General features: G+C 30.0%; 1 protein-coding gene across 2 annotated transcripts in view; it reads right to left on the bottom strand.

The window, feature by feature from the left end:
- Positions 1-1216: 1216 nt before the first annotated feature.
- The window catches only part of raptor (regulatory associated protein of MTOR complex 1), a 45611-nt gene continuing 18989 nt past the window's right edge, over positions 1217-27838 (bottom strand). Inside the window, exons 17-31 of one of the 2 annotated variants that reach the window (XM_043040023.3) lie at positions 26488-26580; positions 25120-25394; positions 24951-25045; positions 22557-22713; positions 21382-21492; positions 20819-20924; positions 18564-18681; positions 18037-18161; positions 15555-15653; positions 13330-13436; positions 11705-11835; positions 7443-7532; positions 7205-7321; positions 6422-6551; positions 1217-1595 (exon numbers count right to left, since the gene is read on the bottom strand). In XM_043040023.3, the coding sequence (XP_042895957.1) occupies positions 1530-1595; positions 6422-6551; positions 7205-7321; positions 7443-7532; positions 11705-11835; positions 13330-13436; positions 15555-15653; positions 18037-18161; positions 18564-18681; positions 20819-20924; positions 21382-21492; positions 22557-22713; positions 24951-25045; positions 25120-25394; positions 26488-26580 (1820 nt within the window). In that variant the 3' untranslated portion in view covers positions 1217-1529. The remainder of the gene's footprint in view (positions 1596-6421; positions 6552-7204; positions 7322-7442; positions 7533-11704; positions 11836-13329; positions 13437-15554; positions 15654-18036; positions 18162-18563; positions 18682-20818; positions 20925-21381; positions 21493-22556; positions 22714-24950; positions 25046-25119; positions 25395-26487; positions 26581-27838) is intronic. The other variant, XM_043040024.3, reaches the window with a different exon arrangement.

The following is a 27838-nucleotide window of genomic DNA, read 5'->3' as shown; positions in this document are numbered from 1 at the left end:
TAGACACGGTTTTCAGCAGAACACCCAAGTCAAGCATCACTGGCTGCGGTCAGTAAGCGATTGGGTGACCACTTTGATCAGCCTGCGTAGGGACCGAGGGTGTGTGGTATCGGTCCTCATTAAACTGTTCTAACGTAAAGTGGTAGACTTTCCGCGCAGGTCATCGAGTTCCCAAAGCAGGAGAGCCATCCCTTCTGCAGAGAATCAAAATTGTGATGGCGTGTCTTCAGATCATCCTCTGGGATGTTTCCTAGACCGTCGCCAATAGCCCATTGTGGAGCTCTAGTGCGACCAGGGGTATGTCCAGACATTTTGTGAAAGGTCCGTTTTTGTAAAGTTGTGAAAAAATTGCTCATAATTTGTGAATATTAAATAAACGTTAAATCACATTCTTTCAACCACAGTCCTGCTTTTGTAAATTTGTGCAAACAGGGTCCTGTTATTGCAAAAAACTTTTTCAAGGAGTTTTTAAATTGTAGAGACAAACAAGATCATGCTCAACACTGTAATATTATAATTAAAAAAAATTTAAAAAATAAACAGCAATTGCTGATACTAAATTAGAGATGCAAGATACAAATATTTGGTATTTAGCCTATTCTGCTGAACACAGAATATCCATTTCGGACGAATAAAGGAAGAAGCGTCTGCCACAGACAAAATTTAGTTCGTTTACATCTGTCTTTCTCCCCCCCCCCTCCTGAGAAGGGTCCGATTAAAAGATAAATTATTTTGTGAAGGGTTCGTTTTTATGAAAAGATATTTTGTGAAGGGTCCAATAACGGACTTAAATTTCTTCTAAACAGACCCCTGGCGACGTAAATAAAGTACCTACCTACCTATCATAAAAATTATTCCATGTAAAAAATAATTAAAAAAAAAAAAATGAATTCTGAGCAAACTTTTAAATAACACTATAAATAAAATCTGTTAAATAGTTTTTGAGTAATAAAATTTCACATAAATTTATTTTCTTCCACTGACAGATTATTAACTATACAATAATAATAAATAAATAACAATAAATATAAATAACACAATTAAAATTTTTGTAACATGATAGGTTAAATTAAATATTGAACATTTTTGTACCATTGCTGAAGTTTTCTCTATCATTCCATATTTTCATTAATTTGTGGAGATTATTCCACTTTATTGAAAGTGTTGTACAATGAAGAAAGCACAGTGGATGATATTAAGAGAGACAACCATATGGTTCATTTTAGTTTATAGATTTATTTTATGCTTATATAATCATTAAAGATAAAATAAGTCTTTCATATACATATTGGTAACAGAATTTAGGAAAAGGAACATATTTATAAAAATATACATTTTCTTAAATAATTTTCATGGTGCTTATAAATGGCACGTGACGAATGTCGTATGATCACAAAATGAACAGTCTGTACAAATATATAACAATAAGACACATTGGCAGAATTCCACAAATTGCACAAGCATAACTAGAATCTTGACTAGCTTATGCAATAAGGAAGGGAAAAAAAAGATTGTCTTGATTGATTTCTCTAATGCTTCCTATTTACAGAATATACAGATATTAGGAAATCAGTGCTTCCAGCTGCTAGGCTAGCCTGAAAAAGAATTTTGTTAGTAAAAACATAAAATATGTACAAAATGATTTCTTATTATCTTTCAAACATCAATTATAAAAAGAAATAATACACAGTAGAACTTCATTATACAGGGTTCGAAGTTGTTCAGCAGTCCTGGTATTCCTAATTTTTTTTTTTTATTTGTTCAAATTTTTAGATTTTTGTGAGTTCAGAACATCCACTTTTCTAAGAATGCAAACGTGGATTTAAAAAAAAAAAAAAAGATTTTAAGAATTGAAAAGTATAGATTTTTGATCGGACATCTTTTTTATTTTCATAAATTATAATAGAAATAGCGAAATTCTATAGTTTCAATTTTTGCAGGGACATAGTTATATACACTGGTGTGCAAAACTTAAGCAACAAGTGGTTTTTCGGCCGCAGCTCCCCAACAATGTATAAGATAGCCATGAAATTGCAGTATAATATGCACGTAATTCAGTAGAAAGATTATTTGTATGCGAATTTTAGAAATAAAACGTCGTAGGTGATGTAAGTGTACGTAAACCTTGTGGGTCAGCTCTCACAGGTCAAAGCTGTGATAAAAGGATGAAGAGCACCATAGTTAAAGACATTTGCTGCAAGTGCAAGCGACTTTTTTTGTGAAACATGTCTTCAAGAAATCATTTAGACGATTTTACTCGAGGAAGAATGATTAGGAAGCTTGAGGAGGGGCGTAGTGTGACCAGTGTCGCCGAAGAGTTCGAGATCAACAAAAGTGTTTTTTCTCGTGCTTGGAATGCTTTTAAAACTACTGGTACAGCTGTTTGGATGGTTGGTGGTGGCCGTCCAAGGAAAACAACACCAAGAGATGACCGTTACATTGTCCTCTAGGCGAAAAGAAACCGTTTTCAGTCAGCGAGCGCCATATCTCAGCAACTGTGCACAGCCACAGGACGACAAGTATCAAGATTTACAGTGGCCAGGCGCCTCCACAAAGGTGGCTTATTTGCTAGACGTCCTGAACGCTGCATACCTTTAAAAGTTAGCCATTGGCGGCACCGTTTAGAGTGGTGCAGAGAACACGAAACCTGGACACTTCATCAATGGAGTCGAGTCCTCTTCACAGATGAGAGTCGTTTTAGTGCTACAAGCGATTCTCAACGTCAGTTGATCTGGAGAGAGGTTGGAGCTCGATTTCATCCCAATAACATCGCGGAAAGAGATCGTTAAGGTGGTCCTGGAGTTGTCGTCTGGGGTGGCATTATGTTGAATGGACGGACTGAGCTTCAGATCTTTGACCGAGGTTCTGTAACTGGAGACCGCTGCTGCAATGAGGTAATCCTACCCCACGTGCGTCTGTTCCGAGGGGCCATTGGGCCGGACTTCATTTTTATGGATGACAATGCCCGGCCACACCGTACTGCTAATGTTCAAGAGCTACTGGAAAGTGAAGATATCACACGAATGGATTGGCCAGCTTACTCTCCAGATGTAAATCCCATAGAGCACATGTGGGTTGCATTAGGGAGACGTCTTGCGCACCCATCAGCTGAAAGATGCGTTAAAGGAGGAATGGAGACGTTTACCCCAAGAACTCCTGGATAATTTGGTGCTTAGCATAGAGAGACGATGCCAAGCAACTGCACTGCTAATGTTTAAGAGCTACTGGAAAGTGAAGATATCACACGAATGGATTGGCCAGCTTACTCTCCAGATGTAAATCCCATAGAGCACGTGTGGGGTGCATTAGGGAGACGTCTTGCGCACCCATCAGCTGAAAGATGCGTTAAAGGAGGAATGGAGACGTTTATCCCAAGAACTCCTGGATAATTTGGTGCTTAGCATAGAGAGACGATGCCAAGCAACTGCACTGCTAATGTTTAAGAGCTACTGGAAAGTGAAGATATCACACGAATGGATTGGCCAGCTTACTCTCCAGATGTAAATCCCATAGAGCACGTGTGGGGTGCATTAGGGAGACGTCTTGCGCACCCATCAGCTGAAAGATGCGTTAAAGGAGGAATGAAGACGTTTACCCCAAGAACTCCTGGATAATTTGGTGCTTAGCATAGAGAGACGATGCCAAGCAACTGCACTGCTAATGTTTAAGAGCTACTGGAAAGTGAAGATATCACACGAATGGATTGGCCAGCTTACTCTCCAGATGTAAATCCCATAGAGCACGTGTGGGGTGCATTAGGGAGACGTCTTGCGCACCCATCAGCTGAAAGATGCGTTAAAGGAGGAATGGAGACGTTTACCCCAAGAACTCCTGGATAATTTGGTGCTTAGCATAGAGAGACGATGCCAAGCAACTGCACTGCTAATGTTTAAGAGCTACTGGAAAGTGAAGATATCACACGAATGGATTGGCCAGCTTACTCTCCAGATGTAAATCCCATAGAGCACGTGTGGGGTGCATTAGGGAGACGTCTTGCGCACCCATCAGCTGAAAGATGCGTTAAAGGAGGAATGGAGACGTTTACCCCAAGAACTCCTGGATAATTTGGTGCTTAGCATAGAGAGACGATGCCAAGCAACTGCACTGCTAATGTTTAAGAGCTACTGGAAAGTGAAGATATCACACGAATGGATTGGCCAGCTTACTCTCCAGATGTAAATCCCATAGAGCACGTGTGGGGTGCATTAGGGAGACGTCTTGCGCACCCATCAGCTGAAAGATGCGTTAAAGGAGGAATGGAGACGTTTACCCCAAGAACTCCTGGATAATCTGGTGCTTAGCATAGAGAGACGATGCCAAGCAACAATTACAGTAAGGGGATGGAATATCCCATACTAGGGAACATCTGCCAGTTGTACTTACGCTTCTTCAGGCAATCATGTGTAACGCCACTATATGTCAAATACAGCCTTTTTTTGTTCCATACCCTACTTTAAGCTTTATATTTATTTCTGCGCCATTATTCTTTTACCATCGTTTCAGTACAAAATAATGTACATCATATTAAAATTTCATGTCAATCGGATGATTTCTTGTAGAGTTATGACAAAAAACGCACTTGTTGCTTAAGTTTTGCACACCAGTGTAGTATAAGACTAGTTATATATATCGTTCAGGCATATAGCTTTAACTGCAGGATTCATAGTTTAAATTTATTTGGGAATTCAGTCATTCTATGAAAAAGAAACAATTTTATATTAACAAATTTTTATGATGATGAATTCGGGGGTCCCATGCTTATTTATAATTTATGCAAATGCTCTCACGAATTATGTAAGGTGAATTTTCAGAGTTTTACTATAATTGATTCATCTTTCATCTGATTTTAAAATTGATCAATTCCAATAAACAGCTAAAATTATTTGATTAAAGAAATCTTGAACTCAATTATTAATTTTAATTAATAATTGAGTAGATCTCTTTTTTGGTCAAGTTGCAAATATAAAGATAAGAGTTTTCACCAAAAAAGAACCTAAAGCTTACTTTTTCTAGAAGAAATTTACTTTACGGTATAGAATGAGTCAGAGCAGGTTTATTTCCAAGACGAATCAGAGATAGGGGCTCTAAATCTGTGGTTCCCATATTGTTTTCTCCAGGGCTCCATGGAAATGTCACAGGGGTTCCATGAGTTATATTATTACTACTATATATTATTACTATTTGGATTTTTCTGGTAATGATTTTTGAAATCTGTAACAGGTTTGCCTTCAACCAATAATTCATTATTTTTTTAATTATTAGGTTATTAATAAGAAATTATTTAAGTAAAATGCCAATAAAAAGAAATAGCAGACACTAAAATATATATTTAAATTTTTTTCCCCAACTACAATATTTTGCATAAATTACTAAGATAATATGCATTTACAAATGATTGCATCAGTATTTCTCATCGAATTTAAAAAATCAAAATAAAATACCAAATTCTAGAATTACGAATTATTTTTCTATTATTATTTATTTTTATTTACAACAGTTCTTCATCAAAAACCATAATTCAACTTATTTTATTCAATTTGATCTCTGCATACGACAAAAACTAATGGACTAAAAGCTGTGGCAGACTTACAAATTGAACTGCTTAATATAAAAGCTAATTTTAAGACTGTTATTTATGAAACAACGAAAGAAATCACTCTTTGCATCAAATGTTTCTATATCAATTTAATGTTTTTTTAAAATTATATTCACGCCTACTAATAAACTTTTTTTAACGGCTAGAGTTACCCCAAAATAAGTTTGATCACTCAGGGTTAGGTAGTGGAAAAAAAATTGGGAACCGCTGCTCTAGACCATATTTATTTAGTGAGGAAAAAATTCTAGGAATTTTAACCATTTACATCCACAAGAAAACTAGATAATCAAAGTTATTGTTATTTTTTTTCAAAATAATGAAGATATGTGTTTGCCTCCTCTGTTTCAGATATAAAGGGTTGTGTTAAAAATTTAACTTAGAGAATATTCCTTAAGATTGAATGCCTATAAGATACCGTATTTGAGACAGAAAATGGTAGCCTGAATCAATCTTTTACTAGAATCTATCATCGTAAATTCTGTGCTTTCAAAAATCCATAAAAAAGCTTTGAGGGATATCAAGATTTTATGTTACACTTGATAGTGACATTTTCATGTTAGCCTAATTATCTTTAAAGTAATGTACTTTATACCGCTTTAGTTTTCCAGTTTTTGTAAAACCTAATAAATTAGATTAAAAAAAAACTTCTATAATTACCAAGCATAACTGGAGAAATTATCAATAATTTAATCGAACAGACAGTCATTCTCACATCACATTGTAATCAATTTAAACAGTAGACAATTTATTTAATCATAGAAATTTATGTAATGATTTAAATGCGCGCTATACATATTTTCAAAATAACACTTAGTGAAATCCTACCTTATAAGGATGAAAGACTAAACAGCTTATAGGTCCTATTTTGTTTCCCATAAAACCATCATGGTATTTTATCATGCTAATCGTGTCACCACTCTGATTAAAGACAGTAGCACCTCCACTTGCAGCACCACTAAAAGAAAATGTGATAAACTATTTATATGTTTAATTCTTTTTGTGTTAAAAATAAAAGGGTTCAGACAGTTGTAATAAGACAACATTAAATTTGACATATTGATGACCATTTATCACATCTGACGTATTTAATTGTTTTAAGAAATATGTTAAACTTTTTAATTGCTTCTTCTCTCTATATATTTTTTTACATATTTTAATGCAGAAATTTTTTGAAACTAAAATTTTCACATTTCACGAGTTTTTCTTAAAAAAATAAAGGATCAAAATGTATTAAGTAATATGATAAAAAAAGTGTGTAAAAACTAAAATTTACATGGACTAAAACTTTAGAAATTTTAAATTTTTAGTCAGGTGTAAAATTAAAAATTAGCAGAAAAAAAAAAAAAAAAAAACAACGTGGGAGAATTTTAGGAACCACTCTATAAAAGGAACAATGTTTAACGATGAAGTCATCATGATAAATCCAATGTCAAAATTGAAGAGCATTCTAAAAGAGAACTTGTTTATGAAATTTTTATTGCAAAATACATAAAATGGGTATGTTATTCAGATGATATTTTCAAGAGTTACTAGATCAGCTAAGGTTAATTAAATGTACTACCTGGTATTGCTAGAACAGTATTTTGTATTAATAAAAAATAAACTAACCAAGCAATTAAATCGAGGGATTGATGAACAGACATTGCAGTCATGCCATGAGCAGGAGGTATGCTTCTGATACTATTGGAATGCCTCAAATCCCAGAATTTTACATCTCCAGCGACACTAAAATGTACACAAAAAAAGTATAAACAAATTTATTTTGATTTAATTTATTGTGTTAATGATAGTAATAAAACTTTAAAAAAGATTAAGTGTGGATATGAAAGAATTAATTATAACTCACCTTCCGCTGATTATCTGACCAAAATTTTGCTTATTTTGAAGTTTCACATTAACAACCCATCCTGAATGCTCTTGATATACATGTAGACAGCTATAAAAATATAAATAAATGTTACTGGATATGAAGAAACATAGTGGCCAACATGAAAAGGAAAAACACCAGAATAGATTTTACGAAATGGTATAAATTTTATGGTAACTATTGAAGTATTTAAGACAGGATTTTTTTAAGTCAATAGAACACAAAAACTTCAATAGAAAATAGAAATTCTTAAGTCAATAGAAAACAAACACTAGTAACTATAGATTTAAATTAATTTGAAAATAAAATTTTTTCTTATGTTTTTGATTTCATAATATTGAACAGTAAGAGATATTTCATTCATTTTAGATAATTACGATATTTTATAATTTTATTCATTTATTTTTCCTAAAAAAAATAGCTCAATTTTTTCCCCCAGAGAATTTAGAAGAACAAAGCTTTAAATTGACACAAGGCTTATTTACCAGTAACTTTTGTATTTAAAAAACTCACACAAGAAATAAACAAAAAAAATATCTATTTTTGTAGGACATTTTTCTCTCCAAATTTTAAGGAATTTTCTAAAATTTGTAATAACAGGAAAATTTTAGATAAAAGCAGGAGACTAAGAAAAACTACCAAAAACCAGTAGAGTTGGTAGCTATGAAGAAATCATTTTTCTTTCTTTTTACAACAACTAAAACATTAAGTTCATAAGCAATTAATATACAAGGTCCGGCTATTAATTTCCAGGACTGACGCAACTGTAGGAGAAAGAAAGGCTGGAAGATGGCGCTAATGATTGCATATTGAAGAGTGTTTTCTTGCGCATGTGCAGTGCAATCGGCGCCATTCTGAAGTGAGTGGTTCTCGTGGAAAGGCGCATTAAAACGGAGCTCTTAAATTCCTGTTGTCGAAGTGAAATGGAGCAAAGAATTAACATTAAATTTTGCTTCAAATTGTGCAAGACAGCTGCAGAAACCTACAAATTGTTAAAACAAGTTTACGACAGGGAAGTATTATCTTGCTCAAGAACTTTGAATGTTTTAAACGCTTTCGAACCCGAAAGCGTGGAGGATGATCCGCACACAGTTCGTACGCAATCCGGAAGCAATTGAAAAAGTTCGCGTCCACACATTGCGTTTGCTGTGAGGCGATTCTCAGCTCAGCATGGTGTCGTTGAGTCGCAGCATCCACCATACCCGCCAGATCTAGCACACACTTTTTCCTGTTTCTTAAGCAGAAAAATTCACTGAAGGGAACAAGATTTCAGGATGTCGAAGCCTTCACGAAAACTGTAACGTCACTAATAAAGAGCATTCCAAAAGAGGACTTTAAAACTTCTTTCCGAAATTTGTACAGCCGAGCACAGACGTGCATTACGGCTGATGGGGATTACTTTGAATAATAATAAATGGCTATGTGTTTAACTTTTTTTTCTTCTGAGTTATTCCATGAATCCTGGAAATTAATAGCCAGACCAATATACAAATTAAAATAATATACAAATTAAAATAATTAATTAAATGCTTTTCACAACCAACTCTATGATTTATTATATCGTTAATAAGGAACAGTATGTTTTATTATAACAAATATAGAATTATATCATGTTGTATACGTTGATGCTCAATAAAACGACACTTCTGTTGTCCATGGAAAAAAGGACGTTGTAACATGAGTGCACAAATATACCGTAAATATTAACTCAAGGCTAAAAAAAAATACTTGGCCAATTTTAACAAAACAATGCTTTACTTTACATGTGATTGTTGGAAGATATTACCAGAAATTATATTTTAATGTATTTACTTTTTTTTTGTATTTATTTTGGTACTTTTTGTAAATTTAAAAGACTGTCATTTTTATGCGCAAAAGTAACTTTTACAAAATTTAAAGGGAGAAAGAAAAAAATTTTGCAACCAAAAAAGTTTTTTCTTTTAAAAGAATATAGATTGTAAAACATTATTTTTTTTTTGTGCTTTGCAAGTCATCACATTAAAAAAAAAGTAGAAAAATAAATATCTAAAAACCATGAAAATTATGGTAATACTAACTGGAAAAAAATAAATGATTTGCATTTATAATGAAACCACACAAAAAAAGGTAGTCAAAAAGGAGTTAATTAAATGTACGTTTTGAGATTTTAAAAAAAAGGCAAAACTAAGTAGTGATACCTGCCAAAAAATTGATTGAAGAAAAGGACAGAATTATCATGTCTTATAATGAATTCTCAGGTGCGCAATTTGAATTTCCTGTATCATAATAATATCAGAATTTTAAACAATTATGTGAAAATCAATAGAAAAAACTGCCGAGACCCCCCCCCCCGACAGAATCAGTGCATGCATATAGCACAAATCAAGTGTGTAAAAATTACTTAAATTTGTGATTAGATTTTCTCGTTTCTTAATAATATCATATGAAAATATCGGTATTTAAAAACTATGTAGATATCAGTAGCAATAACTGAAAACGTTTATGGTAGAAACAGTGATATCGCCACATCAAGAAGTAACTAATAAATACAAAAGTTCAATTTTGCTTGTTGTAATAATAATGTATAAAAAATATAGGAATTCAAAACATTGAGCAAATTAATAGTTATAATAGCCGATGAAACAATAAAAAATTCGCATGGATTTACGATGGTATTGAAGCAAATTGAGTGCATCAAAAAGTGATTACTCAAAAGCACAATTCAAATTTTGCATGTCATAATAATACGGGAGAAACTAAATTGCATGAACTGCAACTGAAAAAAAAGAAAAAGATCTAGACACGGATGGTATCGAATGCGGTGGAAAGCGATAACTGAAATGCGTGATTTGATATTTTAATGTTGTAATATATTCAAAGTTAATTCAATCTAAGTGTAACCTAATAAAAAAAGAGGGAAATATATCGCATTGATTGAATAGCTCTTCTGTTACAAATTGGAATTTGCTAGTTACAAATTGGAATTTGCTATTCATTAAAATATAAGTTTAAAAAAATAAGAAAAAACACTATTTTTTAAAAAGAAGAATCTTTTAAATGTTTTCCATTTTGGAATTACTTTTAAGATTACCAATTTAATACTTTGGTGTTTGACTCAGTAGTTAATTAGTTCCAGCCAAAATTGGTATGTAATTTTTTCTCGAATTCTCGTTCATTTGAAGTTGTCCTTTCTTCTATCAAATCTGCCTAAAAAAGTTTTTACTGTGTCTTGATGAGAACTTAGGAAGGAAAACAAAAAGATTGTGCAGGTAAGAGTGGAATAAATGCCTCGCTGATGAGATTTTGCATAATCAAATTTTAGATAAGCCGAACTCCGAGAAAATTTTGTCCGAATATAAATTATTTATTTGCGGAAGATCACGAATCAAATGTCTTGAGATTCGCAGAATTCCACAAATTAGCGGTATCACATGCCTGATAAAAATTTGATTACTAACAGAAAAATTGGAAATAATGCAGTTTTCTATATCATTACATACCTAAAATAGGTGAAAAATACTTCAAAAAATAATATGCTGGCTTGGTGCCTCTGTTTTTGATAAATTACATAAATCAAAATAACAACAGACTATATGTTTTAACTTGAAAATAAAAGATACAAGGAGACTAAAAAAGTGAATACAATTTTCAAACAAGAAAAATACAGATTTAGAAATTTAATGTATCCTCAATAAATAAAGTTACGCAGATTATGATCATAAATTACAACCACCTAGGACAAGTAGGACTTAAGATAAGAATTTAGGGGGTCATGTCTCTTCCTTAATTTTAATGGGATTCAAGGTGTTTTGCATTTATTCTGTAGAAACATCAAAGAAAATAATGGTTTAAATAATTGCTTAGAAACTTTTTTAAAAAATTAAATGACTAAATTTCGATTGCTATATTAGAATAAAGTGCTTATGTATTAATAAGCATTAAAATAACATTGCATCGTTAGAGTAGCAAACGGGGCTTTATGTATCGAGCGTTATAATAGAAGGGTTATTATAATGAGGGTTGTACTTAATTTAATGTGTTTTATATCAGGCAACTACTGAAGGAGAGTCGAAATAAAAATCTAAAAGCAGATCAGCGCACATTGAAATAAAAATCTAAAAGTAGATCAGCACATTTTCTCACTAACAAAGTTTATTAGCAAAGTTTATTAGTTCAAAGTTTATTTCTCACTAACAAAGTTAAAGTATATTAGATACAGAACTCAATCAATCATAGTAATTTTTAAAATATGTAAGGCGTACCATTCATTTTGAGGCATCCTCCTGTCAAAAACTCGCACTGTGCCATCTCCACAACCAGCTGCAATTAAACTGGGGTGTTCAGGTGTGGATGTTAAACAGGTTAAGCAACTGTCAGCTCCTGTAGGAATGTCCTGCAAAAAATAAAAAAGTAAATTTTACTTATCTGTTTGAAAAATAATGTACTCAACTAGTGCCTTAAACTGGCAGTTCCCAAAAGGTATTCTGTGAAACCCTAGGGTTCCATGGAATTGATAGCCGGGTTCCTAAAGTTAGAGCTCTTTATTTTTTTAAAACCTGTAATGATTTTTGAAACCTATGACTATGTTTGCAGTTTGCATTCAATCCATAATCTATAATTTGTTAAATATTTAATTTATTTTTATTAAATTATTTTATGATAAAAGCAATAGAAAAATTTGAAAAAATACATTTCTTAATTAAAAGATATTAAAAAAGGCATATGAATTTATAAATAATTGCATCAGTGTTTCTCAATTCAAAATAAAATAATAAAACTCAAGAATAAAGAATTATATATCTCTGATAACCATTCTCACTGTTCATAAGTAGTTTTTTTAAAATCATAATTTGTTTATTTTAGACAATTTCATCTCGAGTTAGGATTCTGGAAAATTCATCATATCATTAATATTTAAAAAAAAGATAACTGATATTTTTTTTAAATGAAAAAGTATACTGTTTTGAATAAAGGAGATATAAGTCAGCTAATTTTAAAACATTGAAAATTTTGCTATGGAAACTTGATGAACCATCAACAGGTAGTTCTCTATTTTTTTTTTTTTTTTTTTTTTTTTTTTTTTTTGCCATGGCCTTTCTATGGTTGAATCCAATAGTTTATAAGCAGATGTGAACTTATTGACCAAAGAAAGGTTGCCAATTATTTTGAAAAGATTTAAAGCGAAGAATGAAATTTTTTCATTGTTTTATTAATAATCATCTTAAAATTAGCTTTCATGTCAGACAGTTGAATTCGAAGTCTGCAACAACATCTAGTCTAGTTTATTTTTGGAGCAGTCATAAGCTGATTAAGAATAAATAATCTTAACTCTGAATTTTGTTGAAAGGAAAATAAAAAAGAACTTTTATAGATGTTGAGAATGGTTATCAAGATAGCATATTTTTTCATAGTTGAAGTTAGCCATTTTATTTCGGATTGAACAGTTAGGTGGTAAATACAAATGCAATTTTAAATTTATAGAATTAATCAGAATATTTATCAGAATATTAAAAAGTAATCAGAATATTAAAAAGTAAGTAAGCAATAATATCGGTTCAATATACATATAATTACAAGATTCAAAAATCATTACAGGTTAAAAAAAGTCCTAACTTTTGGGATCCCTGTAGCCCTATCATGAAATCCTAGGGTTATATGGAGCACATTTTTTGAGAATTGCTGCGATAGTGTACATGCTAGAGTCATGAAAGAAGTATGAAATATAACTTGTCATTTTCAGTTTTTTTCATTGCAAATTTTTTTTATTAATATATTTACTATCTTTAATTTAATTGAAAGAGTTTTAAGAAGTTTTTTACAGGTAAAACAAACTCTTTTGTGAATGTAAACAAGTGACATTGAATTAATTTTAACCAAAGTTGAATACCTGAATTTTAGTTTCTTTCTCTGCATCCCAAATTCTAATATGTCTTACATCACCAGAGGCCAACAATTTTTGAGATTGTTGTTCCCATTGTAGTATCAAACCAGATCCTTAAAAAAATGATTTAATAAAAATAAAATAACATTATTAGCTATTAATTTTCAATTTAAAAGAAATTGAACAAAAATATTAAAAATAATGTGCAAAATGACCTTATAAATACCATATTCTGCTAGGTATGAATATAATGAAGAAAACACATCGTAATTAGAAATTACCATTTTAAAAATACAATCTAAATTTTACACAATTTATGTTTTAGTTGACAGTCAAATTTAAATAGCTTTTTAAGAAGCCATAGTTTCAAATAGAAAATTTCAAGAAAGCTAAGAAAAAAAATTCTAAAACACTCTTTGAACATGCAAGTAAAATTTAGATATTCTTTTGAACGCAGAAAGTATCCCATTCCTGGCCCAGTTAGAACCATTTTTTAAAATTAAACAACAAAAGCTGTTTTTTTTTATTCTGTTAAATATTTTTTGTTTAATTTATTAAACTTAGTACCTGTATTACAAGGAAAAAAAACTTAAAACTGGGTTGAGCCACCCTATTGTATTTGCAGTAGCCAGTGTTCAGTTCTGTAGCCTTGTAATTTTTAAAATAAGTCAGAAGACAGAAGATCAAGGATCAAGCATTGAAACAAGCTAGTTTTCATAGATAACTTTTTGAGAACTCCAGTGTCACAGTTGGTTAAAGCATCGCTCACACCACTGGGGAAGAGCTGGTGGAGGGCGTGAATTAGATCCTGGCTGTCAACAAAACAACCAACATGTGTGTGCAGCAAAGTGCGTGTGAAATCTGTTGTGGCTTCAAGTCCTCGGCACAGGTTTTGTTCATGTCACCTGACTAATGTCAAAATTATGTGGCACTCCTATCATGGTTGTTAAAAGATAGAGTCCTGAAAAACTTGGCTAGGTGCATTATGGCAAGGTGGTATGTGCATTACTTTAAGTAAATCTAACCTCTATTTACTTAAAAGGAAGAGGAACATCATTTACAGTTAGCCTACCCATATGGGAGTTGATTAATTGAAGAGCTTCAGTTTAATAAGAAAGGAGCTTGAATCAGTTATACTACAGAAAAATTAAGAATATGAATAGGGGCTGGCCATAACTGACATCACGCTTGAAGAAGAGAAGTTGTGACAATTGTGAGGGATGGGTTAACAAGAAGTGTGACAATGCACATTTTGGTCAAAATAAAAATATTTAATGTCATACTTGGAGAATAAGGAGAGGGTTGCTGACACCGTGACAGTTTATGACAAGGGTGAGGGATAAGGTAACAAGAAGTACAACAATGCACATTTTGGTTAAACAAGATGTGTTTAACCAATGGTCACCAATTTATTGGCGTTTAACCAAAATTACATGACATTAAATATTTTTATTTTAACCAAAAATGTTAATATAACAAGATGTGTCACAACGAACATTTTGGTTAAAATAAAAATATTTAATGTCATGTTTGGAGGAGAGGGAAGGGGTTGATGACACTGTGACAGTTAGTGACAAGGGTGAGGGATAAGGTAAAAAGAAGTGTGACAATGCACATTTTGTAAAAACACTTAGTATCAGCGTATTAAATACTTTAATATTATTTTCATAAAAATAAGTACACAAGTAATCATTATTTTAGTTATGTAGATAAATGTCATTTGGTCTATTACAAATGTCTTGTTTATGAACTGTCAGTAAAACTTTATGTAAAATAGCAAAACACGTGACAAAAGAGGAAAGGTGAAATGTGACATGTAGTGACAAAAGAGAGAAGGGGGTTAAAAATGTGACATCATTTATAAACACCCCTGTAACTAAGAAATTTGGCAAATTTTCTCACTGTAAAAATACATTAAAGAAAATACAATTTACTATAGTAAAGCTCATCGACGTGTAAATAACATCGATTGCATAAAATGTATGTTGGTATATGGTTTTTGAAATTTTAAATTCCCCAGACATCAAATAGAGTTAAAAAATATATTTCAGTGCAAATCAAATTGTGTTATAAAATTTTAATTATAAGATTTCATATATATAGAAGAATTTATTTAGATATGGTTCAGAAACAAAAAATTTTTTTTCTCAATAATTTTAAGAGACAAAAGTTTAAAATAAATTAGCTTAATTATGAACATTTTATTCTCACAAAGTATGAACTATTTTTACCTCGAGTTGAGGGCAAGAGCTCTTGTATGATCTGAAAGGCAGAGATGAGTTGAGAATCACAGTCAGTATAATTTTTCCAAATTTTCACAGTTCCATCATCTGAAAATGTTTCATTATAATTTATTAAAATAATAAACAATTTAATATTTTCTAACACTGGTAAATAAATGTTTTTAATACTAGTCACCAGAAGGTTGTTTGCTCAATGTTGAATAACATCCTGTGTGATATTTGTGACACAAGTGTTAAAATAAATAAATAAAAAATTTTGATATCTCAAAAACATTTTTAACATGGTTGAATGTGTCTTTGTTTTAATGCTAACAGGAATGTATTTATAATTTTTATTAATATTTTGTTTTCTTGGAGACAATAATTACAGACAGAAATTATATGCCTCTTGCAAAATTTTTTTTTCTTCTACAAATTGCTTGTTACAACAGTTTTCAATGTCTCTAACAAAATTTCCTTTTGAAGAAGTTATTAACTTTATAATTAAGAAGTTTATAGTTCTGTGAATCCAGGTAACAGTTGGTTAATATTTGAACTTTAGTTCATGATTCAAACTTGGATTAACCACCAGTTTACTGGCATTGAAAAAAAAATTAGTGAAATTGCAAGGTCTTTGATTTTTATAGCCAATTAAGTAAAGTTGTCAGGTTTTATACACAGTTAGTTGATTTTTGTTAGATAGCAAAGCAGTTCTTGTACTCATTGTGGCAAATCTCTCACGGATATTGTAAGCAAGTAGATATCACTTTAACTGGAAACAAAAGATAATATATTGAACTCATCAGCCAAAAGAAATAAAATGCTTTGTAGAAAGAACAGAAAGATGCGCAGCATCATTCTACGGCCCCAGTAACTGATAAAACGTCTATATGGGAAGGAAAATCCCGGAATATCTTTAAAATATTCATAAGGCAAGGATGAAAAAGTCAGCCATTAATGACTAGTTTTCTAGCAATAAGAACTTATATAGAAGGTATGGGATCATAAAATGAAACCACACGTTTCCCCAGGTTAAGGAGGGAACATCAAAAGAGTGATTATCTTGAAAATTGCATGTTCTCTAAATAAATTGATATTAAACAAACATGATAAATATAAAAAATCTATATAGATAGCGTATAAATCTATATACATGTGTACATAATATATATAAAATGCAATATTTGGTCGTTTGTTTTATAAAACTATCGATTTTTTAGACCCTAACCAAAATAAACAAATGTCTTTTCCTTTATATGTATATAATATATATGTTATCAGAAAATGTTCCTCATGTAATTATGACCGCAAGAGGAGAACTAACAGACTTTGAACCTAGAATGGTAGTTGGTGGTAGATGGCTGGAACATTCCATTTTGGAAATTGTGAAGGAATTCAACATTCCCAGATCCACAGTGTCAAGAATGTGTCAAAAAAACCTAATTTCAGGCATAACTTTCCCCATGGACAACATAGTGACCAACCACCTGCACTCAATGACCGATGTCAGCATTAACAGACAAGAAACATTGTGTGAAATAACCGCAACCATCAATGCAGGATGTGTCCATTAGGACAGTGCGGTAAAATTTGGTTGAAATAGGATAAGGCAACAAACTCAAATGCCTTTTCTTGCATAACGTCAAGAAAGAAATGTATCTATAAAAAATCCATATTTTTTTTTTAGCATATCATAACTTTATACTGTTAAAGAAAAATGAACTTCAGTTAGAATAATCAATTATGAATAAGATTTAAGTTGAATATTAATAATATTTGAAAGAAACACTTGCAGACGGTAATTATTTAGTAATATAGTTTTCCTTTATTAAATAGGATATATTTTTCTTTCCAATTTGAAACTTGTTTTTCCGATGCTTTTTTAAAAATCTGAATATCTGCACTGTTGATTCTTTATATCAAAAAAATGTGTTTTTATTTATGAAGGAAAAAGTTTTATTCATTTACTTTTTCAATTTTTTTTAAAATATTTTATTGGCGATATTATACTAAATATTCTCTAGTTAATTATTTAATTTAACTAATAACAAAATGATGTTGTATAAAAATTTATGTCAATTATAGTTTATTTAAAAATACTTTTAATCAATAACTTCATTTCGTTAAAATTTTTTTTTATATAAATAGTAAATGATTCGAAATATTGTTTCTGGAATAAAGATTTCTTACTTTTAAATATCAATAAAACTGAAACCAACTTAAACCAAAACACAGTAGTCATAAATTGAAATTAGCTCATAAAATGAAAGGATCTTTAGATTTTTTTTTGAAAGTGTTTCTTTTTCTATAAATTGTGAACATAAAATATACCAGAAGTTGTCAAGTCAATTGCCAGAATCATATAAATTGTGATAAATCAAATGTTACCAATTGTTTAGCCTAAATTACATGAACTAGAGTTCTTTTTCCTCAAAATATCAATGTAAAACCCATATGAGAAGTTAGCATGAATAAAAATATGAAGAATTACCTGAACCAATCATCATCAATGTATTATCATGTTCATTCAGAAAATCTAAAGCTGTTATTCTGACATTTGGTCGATTATTGCAACTCTCAGATCGTAATAGATATCCTTTTTCCCAGTCCCAAATACTGCAAGAAAAGAAATGACAATCAATAATTATAAAATGTTTCGCAACATTAAACTAATAAAAATTCAACTATGTATCTTTAAAAAAGAGCATATATTTGTCTTAAAAAATACCCAATTCCCCTATATAATATAGAATAACAATTCAATCAATTCAGCAATTTTCTTTTTCATAATTTTTGTTATTTTGTTTTAAGACAAAAGAATTTTGAATAGATGGTGAATCCAAAGAAACTAGCCTGTGTGAAGTAAAAAAGGATAATTTTGAACAAAAATAGTTATATGTTACATTCAAAGATAAAATAAAACTTTAAGAAGATATTGTTTAAATTTGATTACAAAGATTTTTTTTATTTTTATTAGGTATTATCAGGGTTCCATAATAATTTAAATAAATTTCATACCTGTAGCAATCTTTATCCGTGACAACCATATGAGATTCATAAGGATGAAACTTAACTGAGGTAGGAAGATTGGTATTTTTATTAATGAAAATCTGTTCATCAAATCTGCCACCATTTTCTAAAAAAAGTGACATGATGCATTAAATGATAAAATAAAAACAGTAAAATAATAAACAACAAAAGTATACAAGTAGTTCAAGATAACTGAAAAATAATATATAAAATGTAATTTATAAGTTCTAGAATCTATATAGGAGACATAAATAACTAGATATGAATTAGAAAGACTTATTCATTTACTTAGGATATAAATGAGAAAGTGTATAAAATAGTTTTTATAAAGTATAAAATAAAGTTACTAGAAAACAACTAAAAACTTTCACATGAGAAGATGGTTCAGAAAAGAATTTTATTGGTTTATGTACCTACTAAACATTTTTATGAATGACCTGATTACTAAATCTGTCACTAATTTCTGAAAAATGCATTCTGTATAAAATGAGAATGAAATAATTAAATAAAAATACAATCAGTTCTGAACTATTATGAGCGATACAATAATGCAATCTATCTGTTGTGAAGTAACTACATATGAATTACAAATAAATAACTCAGGATGATTTAGAAAATCTTATCTAAAGTTGTACAGTTGTATGGGCAAATTTGACATACTATATTGCTACTGAAAAAGAAGATGATTAAAAGGTATTTAAACACTGCAAACCAACAGTCACTTTATAATGGCAAACAGTAGCTTATAAAGGGAAAAAATACTTAATACTTCTCAAATAAACAAAAATTAATATTTATTAAACCCTGATTCTTAGGATAATTATGTATGGCTGTGGGTGTTGGTTACTTACCAAAGGAGTAGAATATAAATTTCTGGTATTTGAATGGAGAGTTTTAAGAAATATTTATACGATTACAATGGAAAAAAATATACGGCAAATACTCTACAATCATGAACAGTACAAAAAATTTAGAGCCCAGCATCAGTTACAGAATTTAAGTTTGTCATTTTATTTTATAACTGGCATTGAACAAATCAACCAATTCTGAATTAACGACTATCAGTGTTCAACTCATTAGCCGTGCAATTTTGAACCCAACTCAGAAGACAAGGGAACTCTTGGATCCAGCAATGGGGCTAATCAGCCCTTGTGAAGGACTTTTCAATGGAACTAACCTGAATTTACATTACATGGAGAGGAAAACTATGAAAGCCCCTCACATTAGCCTGATGGCAAGTGATTCTAACCTATGATCTATCTACCACTAAGGATATTTTACGGCAGCACTGTGGTCGGTGCAAGCCGGGAGCGGAATTAGTATCAATCATACACAGCTGGAAATAAAAAAAGGTCACCTGGGAGGCAAACACTCTTATCTCCTGAGCCATCACAGCTCTAAAAGTTTGTTGTTAGAGATAGCTTGGCCACTTACAGAGATTGGAACCCAGTAAATATCTGACATTTGGCAAGTCCTGATGGGGGAGTGGATATGCCTGGCTATTGGCTAAGGTACAATGCTGACGATAACTGAAACAGCCATGGCCTTCCTTAGGCTTTAGTGCCAAAGAAATCAATGCTAAAATCCCTCTACTTTGCTTAAAGTTATTTGCTTGTCTTCAATTGATAGAAAAGGAGATAGATTTTCATTAGAGTTTTAAAATTAGGCAAGTAACTGTGTTTGCTAACAAGTACTACAATTTTCAATCCTGATAATACATTTTTTTTACATACATACAAAACATTTTTTTCTCGTTTTCCCAACATTTTGTTTTCATTTTTTAAAACATAGTTTGACACTTTTAAGTTAACTGACATTTTTTACTTTGTAAAACTTTTAACTTCTCACAATATTTTAAACTTTATTATTAAGAACATTAAGTTTTTAGTCAAGTTTTTAAAATTCTATTTTTAATGCCAATTGGTAATTTAAATTTTACATAATTGAAATTTTACTGTTACAGAATTTTTAATTTTTCAATTAATAAAATTCAAACTAAGATTGTTTCAATTAAAAAAATCAAAGATACTTTTTTTAGTAGAGCAGTTATTTCATCATGGATTGTAGCATTAGACATTCTTGCCTTTTAAAATGTACATATATGCTTTAAAAATTTTACTATTTTGTTGTAGATCATTACAGAGATTTCGACTGGCGGACACACTAGTAACACAGTAATTAAAACTCATATTATGTAATCAAATAAATAAGATTTTATGAGCTAAGACAAAACTATTACTAACCTAATTTTTTTCGTTCTTCAAGAATACTTTTACGAATTGTATCATTGCGAAGATACATCCATTCTTTTTCTAAATATGTAGAGCTATCCATATCACTCTCATCAGTCTATAAATACAAAATAAAATTAATAAGAAAATGTTTTTTTTCTCATTACAATGAAGATTAAAGAATGAGTTTTTGACACATAAAAATAAGAAGTTTCTAAATAAATATTTTTTTAAAATCTATTTTAAATTATATTTAATTAGCTTATATTTAGTTAACTCATTGTTTAAATTTTTAAAAAATTTATTTAAAAATGAACTGTTAAAACACAAAAATTTATCAAAGATAACAAAAAAGAAAAAAAAAAACTTTTAAAAATTTTCATAGGTAGAAAAATTTTCTCTAAATATTAATCTACTACCCTAAAAGTTAGATCATCAATTAAAATAATAACGCTAAAAGAGAAATAATTGTATCAAATCGAAATTTAAAAATAAGAAAATTCAGTAAATCTTTTGCAAAAAGTGTAAAACATGACTGTTGTAATATTATATAATAAAAATAAAATTTGACTTACTTTGAGAAGGGGTTGACTAAAATATTTTGAGCTCCAGGCTATAAAGTGTGTTTCAATTAAAGGATGTTTTGGTTCTTGAGTATCTTCAGATTCTTCACCACCCTCCCTAATCTGCGCAAATTATTTATGCAAATATGTGAGTATATGAGAAAGATAAACATTTCAATTCAATCACAGTATGACCTTAATATCCTGAAGATCTAAGACAATTTATGAAAAGAAAAAAAATTCATGATATACCTGGGAGCAGAATCCTCTAGCATGGCAGCAGGTGCTACAAATTATTATAACCTCTGTAGATTATTTTTTATTTAAGTTTAGTTAAATTAAGTTTAATTCATTAAAAAAACAGCAATAGAACTTTTTCTTTAATTAAAAAAAAAAAAACATATGCGTGCATTTTTACATCAATGGTACCCAAACTTTTTGTGCCAGGGAACTCTTGAAGATAGAATTTTTTCCCACAGAACCACAATCCAGTAATGATTCTTTTTTAAATTTATTAAAGTAAATATCAATTAAAAAAAATTATTATCAATCAATATATAGTCATCATTGCATCAGTGGTTATAATATCAATTATAACCACTGACAGATGATCAACACTACAATCTATTTCCTCAGGACTACGTGTTTTACTTTGAGTCAGGGCCATCAGGAGTGAATACAGGAGTAAATGGGGCATATTTAATGAAAGTATAATTATTTTAAATAAAAGCATGCTTATTTTAAATAAATATCCATATACTTAACATAAATTAAAATATTCTGATTTAGTATAAAATAAGTTAATTTTCTTTATTTTTTATCAGAGACACAATATTGAAAGGAAAATGAATAATATATATATAATAAAAGCCAAAAAATAGTATTTAAATAGCTCAAATGTTTTCTCTCTCTCCCTTTCTCTCATTTTTTAAAATTTTTTTTATTACAAAGTTATGATAATATCTTTCTTTCCATGAAAGAGCTTTATCAAAAGAAATATGATGAAATTTCTGATTTCATTAACAAATCATTAAATATTAATAGGAATTAGTGTAGTATTAGTATCTGAAGTAGATATTAAGAGGTCTATTCAAGATAGCAGAAATTGATGTCGAAAATAGACAATATGTGAAAAAAGAATACACTTTCAAAGCAAAAATGTAAACTTTAAGGTATTAAACACATACCTCAGGTCCTTTGTCAAAGGTTTTTCGTATGCGGTTAAATTGTGAAAAAAATTGATATTGCTGATATGGATTATTGACATCACTCCACCTCTGTCTGGGTTTTGAATGTTCAGGGGTTTGGTGAGATCCATTAGTGCGAGTGGGTGGCGATTCACCCCTGAAATTAAAAATTGTAAATGATGAACAAAAAATCAAATCATGGCATGCAGAAAGTACACTTTAAAACAATAATGGAAGCCAAAACTGTTTCTGCACAGTAAAAATATAAAATAGCAATAAAGTTTGTTGCTTACATTCTTATTTATTAGCATGCAACATCACAAAATGAAAATTAAGGAGGTAATTTATGCCTCAAATAAAACACAATTTTCACAAAAAATATTGCTTAGAGATTTTTTAAAATAAAAACAAAAATTTTTTAAAAAAAATTTGTATTATATACACAAAAGTGTTTATAGGGATATAATTAAAGTAAAAAAAATCTTGCTTTGGTACTTATCCAATATGCACATGCAAAATATAAATAAACTGATTTTAAAGGTGGGTTAAAACATCTGGCTTTATGTTTGACGATTTATAAACACCATTAATTTCACTAAAACAATTCATTTTTAGAAAAGAAAAAATTTTCATAAATAATTCTAATTCTACTTGGTTTTAAATGTATACAATAAAAATATATGAAATATTTCTCAGAAAAAACCAAGATTACATTAAAAATTTCTTCTTAGATGAATAAGATACTATAGAATTTCAAGTGAAAATGTATTTTTTTAGTACAATTAAAATGCATTTAAGTTTAATACAAATATAAAAAAGGTTATTCATGGTCACATGTCTAAACTTATTCACTTTTCATTGTAATCATAAAACACAACAAGAAAACCTAAACACATATGTGTAAATACAAAAACATAATGATCTTTATTAAATAAAATGCATCTGAGCGTTACCAATGGAAATTATTTGTTGAACTATAATTTTCCGAACTGAGCGTAGTGTGAGATGTAAGAGAAATCAATGTTCTACAGTCTAGCTTTCAGAAGATTTTTTTTTATGACTAAAAGTCGGAGGTTGTTTACTGCTATGCTATAGAACAAATTTGATGGTCACAGGGTGACTAAATACAAAAATGATTAAAAACTGTTGGCCAGTCACAACCCGGTTGCCATTTTGTTGTTGTCGAAAATGCACTCCATGCTCATTTTATTATTAGTATTATTTTAAAAATAAATATGTCACAATATTCTGAAAATAACTAATTTTATTCTTGTTTCTTAAGATTTTTCTTCCTTTAGAAATGAACTTCGTAATATTCACAATATTTTGAGAAATACTTCAAAAGAAAACCTTGCATCACAACAATTTATTTAACTGTTTAAAAATTTCAATTTTTGAAGCAGCCACAATTAAAATAGCTACAACTGGCCAGAAACAAAATTTCCTAATAATAGCTTATACACCATGGAAACAAGAGTGTAACCTTTTCCAATGAGGGTAAGTAGTCAAGAATGTGCTCAGGTGATGCTTGTGAGACAGAGCATTTACAGCAAGTTTCAAATCACTTAATCTTTAGGCAATATATAGATCTTATGTAGTTATTGATGAGAGGGGTAATGATGATCAGTCCTAATCTGTTTCATTTAAGGCTCAAAGAAACTCTCCGGAGATAACTTTGTTTTGTTTCGGAGAAAAGCTCCATGAAAGTTAGAGGATCAGAGATCATTGGGGAATTACATGCACAGGGGTCTGTCTAGGTTTTTCTGAGAGGTACCTATTTTGTGAAAATTTAGGCATGATTTGTGAAAAATTAAAAATTATATTTATAAATCAACACAAAAATATGGTAAAAATATGGATTTATCGTTGCTTAAGGGATACAAAAATAAAATTTTAAGAAAAAGTATGTTGTGAAACTACCGTTTTTCCTAAAGTTGAATTTGTGAAGGTACCGCTAAACGGTAGTAAATTCAGCCTGGACAGATCCCTGATGCATCCCCTTTGGCAAGGGAGTCTGCAACCTCATTACCTTTGATGTGAATATGTGAGAGAATCCACTGAAGATGGATATGATGGGATAAGGACAGGCGTTTCAGCATTTTAATAATGTTAATTCCACATGTTATGCAATGGCGACTGGCTAGGTATTGGATGGAGCTTTTGCTTTATCTGAAAGGATGCTACCAATGTCAAATGGTTAACCCCACACCCCTGAAATGATATCTTCTTATAACCACAGTAATCCTAAACACAAAAGTCTGGAGAAGTTCTTGTGAGAGCCAAAGCTTTTAGCTGTTAGAGAAGTTAAAAACAATTATTTTTAGAATACTTCTCAACTTTTAAAAACTATTAACAGTGGCAGCGGTTTGTTAATTTTCATAAAATTAAACTTACGCCAAAAAACTAGGTCTTCCAGAAGGGGACGATGGTTCGGACATGCAAGGCATTTTGCCATTCTTTGCACCATCTGGACGATGCATTTCACTAACCTGTAACAAACAACATAGCCATAATAAAAACAGTTGTTTAACAGATTATTTGTAAAAATATTTTATTTCCTAACCTTTTGTTTTATAATGTTCCCTTTAACCTTTTGCTTAATGAAATTTATTAGCTCTTCTGCAAGTTTTGCAACTTCAGGGAAAGGATCATTAGAGAGATTAATTAAGGTTTTCCAAATATTACCAAACACTGAAGCATATCCCAAAGAAGAAGCGGCTGTATAGGTATTGTGAATGTTTGAAGACATGCTGCTGATGGAGGTACTTGAACTGACCCTTCTCAGACGGTCAAGAGTAAGATTTAGACCATCAACATGGTTGACATCAAATGCTGCATCTACATGATTGAAAATATGATATATTTCATCAATACATTACCTGTAATCATTTTTTAAACATCGAAAATCAAAGTACAAAGTGCATACAAAAAAGGGAATTAGTTGAAATTAGTGGAAATAGAAGTAAAATAAATGTAAGTTAGTGAAATATTATTTATCAAAGCAGCAAAGTAATAGAATAAAAGCAGTGCTTGTTAAAATATAGATCCCAACACCTTAGCTTTTACAAAATAAATGAAAAAAAAAACCCTTAATCATTTTATAAGGCTAAATTCAGTGAAAATGTGCAATCTTTATCACGTAGTGTATAAATTTTTTGAAAAAGTGAGCATGATCAGTTTGACGTTCCATAAGTTATTACAGGTATATTTCTGCATTAACTTTTTGTGCGTATTTTCCTTCCTTATTTTAATTCCTTTTATTTTATATTAATTTAGCAGAAATCTTCCTATAACTTTATCTTATGCTTTATGTGACAATTAAGAAGATTTCAAAACACTGTTTACTTGAAATATTCAACATAAAAATATTTGTAATGGTTTAATTCCACCAGAGCACAAAAATTAAAATAGATATATAGTATAAAAGTGAAAGAAATTGTTTTTCGCCTCAAAATCTATTAAGGCAAAACTATAACTATTGTTGGCTTTTTCAATGCCTGTCAGTAAATTAAGTTATTTAAGATTTGAGACAATATATTTTAGCTTTTTCTATTTTTGTAGACAAAATAGAGAACTGTTGTAATGATTTTAATATTTATGTCTAATTAAATTAAAAATAATAACTAAATTGAAAACATAATTCATTTTAAAACTTAATCAGAAAGGTCCTGGATCATAACAAATAAAGCTGTCTTAAATTTTCTTGTCAAAACAAGACATTTCAAGAGAGCTATTTTTAATATATTGTTCAAAGTCAGAAAATATTAATTTTTTACATAATCAGTAAAATACAACTTTAAAACTTAAAAGATTAGCATACCTAAATCCTAAAAATATCAATCAAATTAAAAAAAATATAATTAATAAATTCAAAAATATTTTCTGATGTTCTGTCAAGTTTTATGGAGATGTAATTTTTAGAAATACTCACTGGATCCAGGGGAACCAGAGAGACTCATTTTCAAACGATCACGGGAAGATACTTTTCTCATTCCTATGTTCATTGCAACAGATGGAGGTACCTCTAGGAAGAGGAACAGTGAAAAACTATAGACAAATGCAATTGTTTTAGTTCAGCACCAGCGATAATTGATTAAACACAAATATCTTTAAATTATTGAACCTTGCTCCACAAGGTTAATCGACACATTGCACGCTTAAATATTAGGAAAATTTATTGTCACAGCAATTCGTAGTTGTAAGCTGTAGAAAAAGAAGTTGTAGTGCCAGATTTTTAATGATTTAACTTTATTTATTAAATTGTTGCAATGAAACTTTTAAAATCGCTAACTTTTATAACAACTTAGAGTGAATTCAAATCAATGGAGTAGATTTCATGCATGTAGGAAGCAGTTTACAAGTTAAAGAAAATACAAAAAACAGCATTAGACAAAAGCATATCCCAAAAGTAATAAAAAAATATTTATTAGATTAAGCAATAAGTGCATAAAAGTTTAACAAAGGAAAAAAATAAAAATGTATCACACTTGTACCAACAACTAATTAAGCATATTTTAATTCAGCTATGGGCTTTTATTTCTTTTTATAAGAAAATATAGAAGCTTTAATTGAACATGATAAATTTACTTAATCATATCTGTATGAAAACTAAAAATAAAGTACCTCCATGTACCATTTTTGAAAACAATATGAGGACAATTAACTCCATTCTCTAGTTTAATTATTTTTCAACCTTGAGATGGTTTGGTATCGGACCTGGGTTCATTTTTGCATAATAACACTGGTTTTATTTCTCCATGCTACTTTATGGAAACCCAATTTTCAGCAGGGAAATGAATGCACAATTTCGCCCAAGAATAGTCGAAGGAAAACTTATTAATGTTTTAAAAGAAATTTTTTTTAGTCCAATGCTATATTTAAATATAATAATGCTATATTTAAATTTCTTCACAGCATATTTTATTCATTTTTTATCATCACCAATAAGAATACTTATATAACTTTTATCCTAAATCCATTTTTATTAGTAATGCAGCTTCTCTTAAAATTCAGAATTTATAATATAGCAATAAATTGTTATCATTTACTGAATCACAATAAAAATAATCATACAAAAATTCATAGTCTTATCAGAAACATGAAATAGATCTCCAAAATTGCATTGAGGTGAAATTCTGTTTGAAATTAAAATACAAGGATTTTAATAGGTTAATACTCTAGTACATGTTTTTAATATAGGGTAATAAAACTGATTAATGTGATAATTAGGAATTTCAAGATGTCTTCATTAACATTGGTGATAAATACGAACAATAATAAGA

This window comes from Parasteatoda tepidariorum, chromosome 1 (assembly GCF_982258835.1).
Source record: "Parasteatoda tepidariorum strain Cologne lab strain chromosome 1, Ptep-v5.0, whole genome shotgun sequence".
NCBI lineage: Eukaryota > Metazoa > Arthropoda > Arachnida > Araneae > Theridiidae > Parasteatoda > Parasteatoda tepidariorum.
The sequence above is the reverse complement of the archived record's forward strand: the minus strand, read 5'-3'. Positions and strand labels throughout refer to the sequence as shown.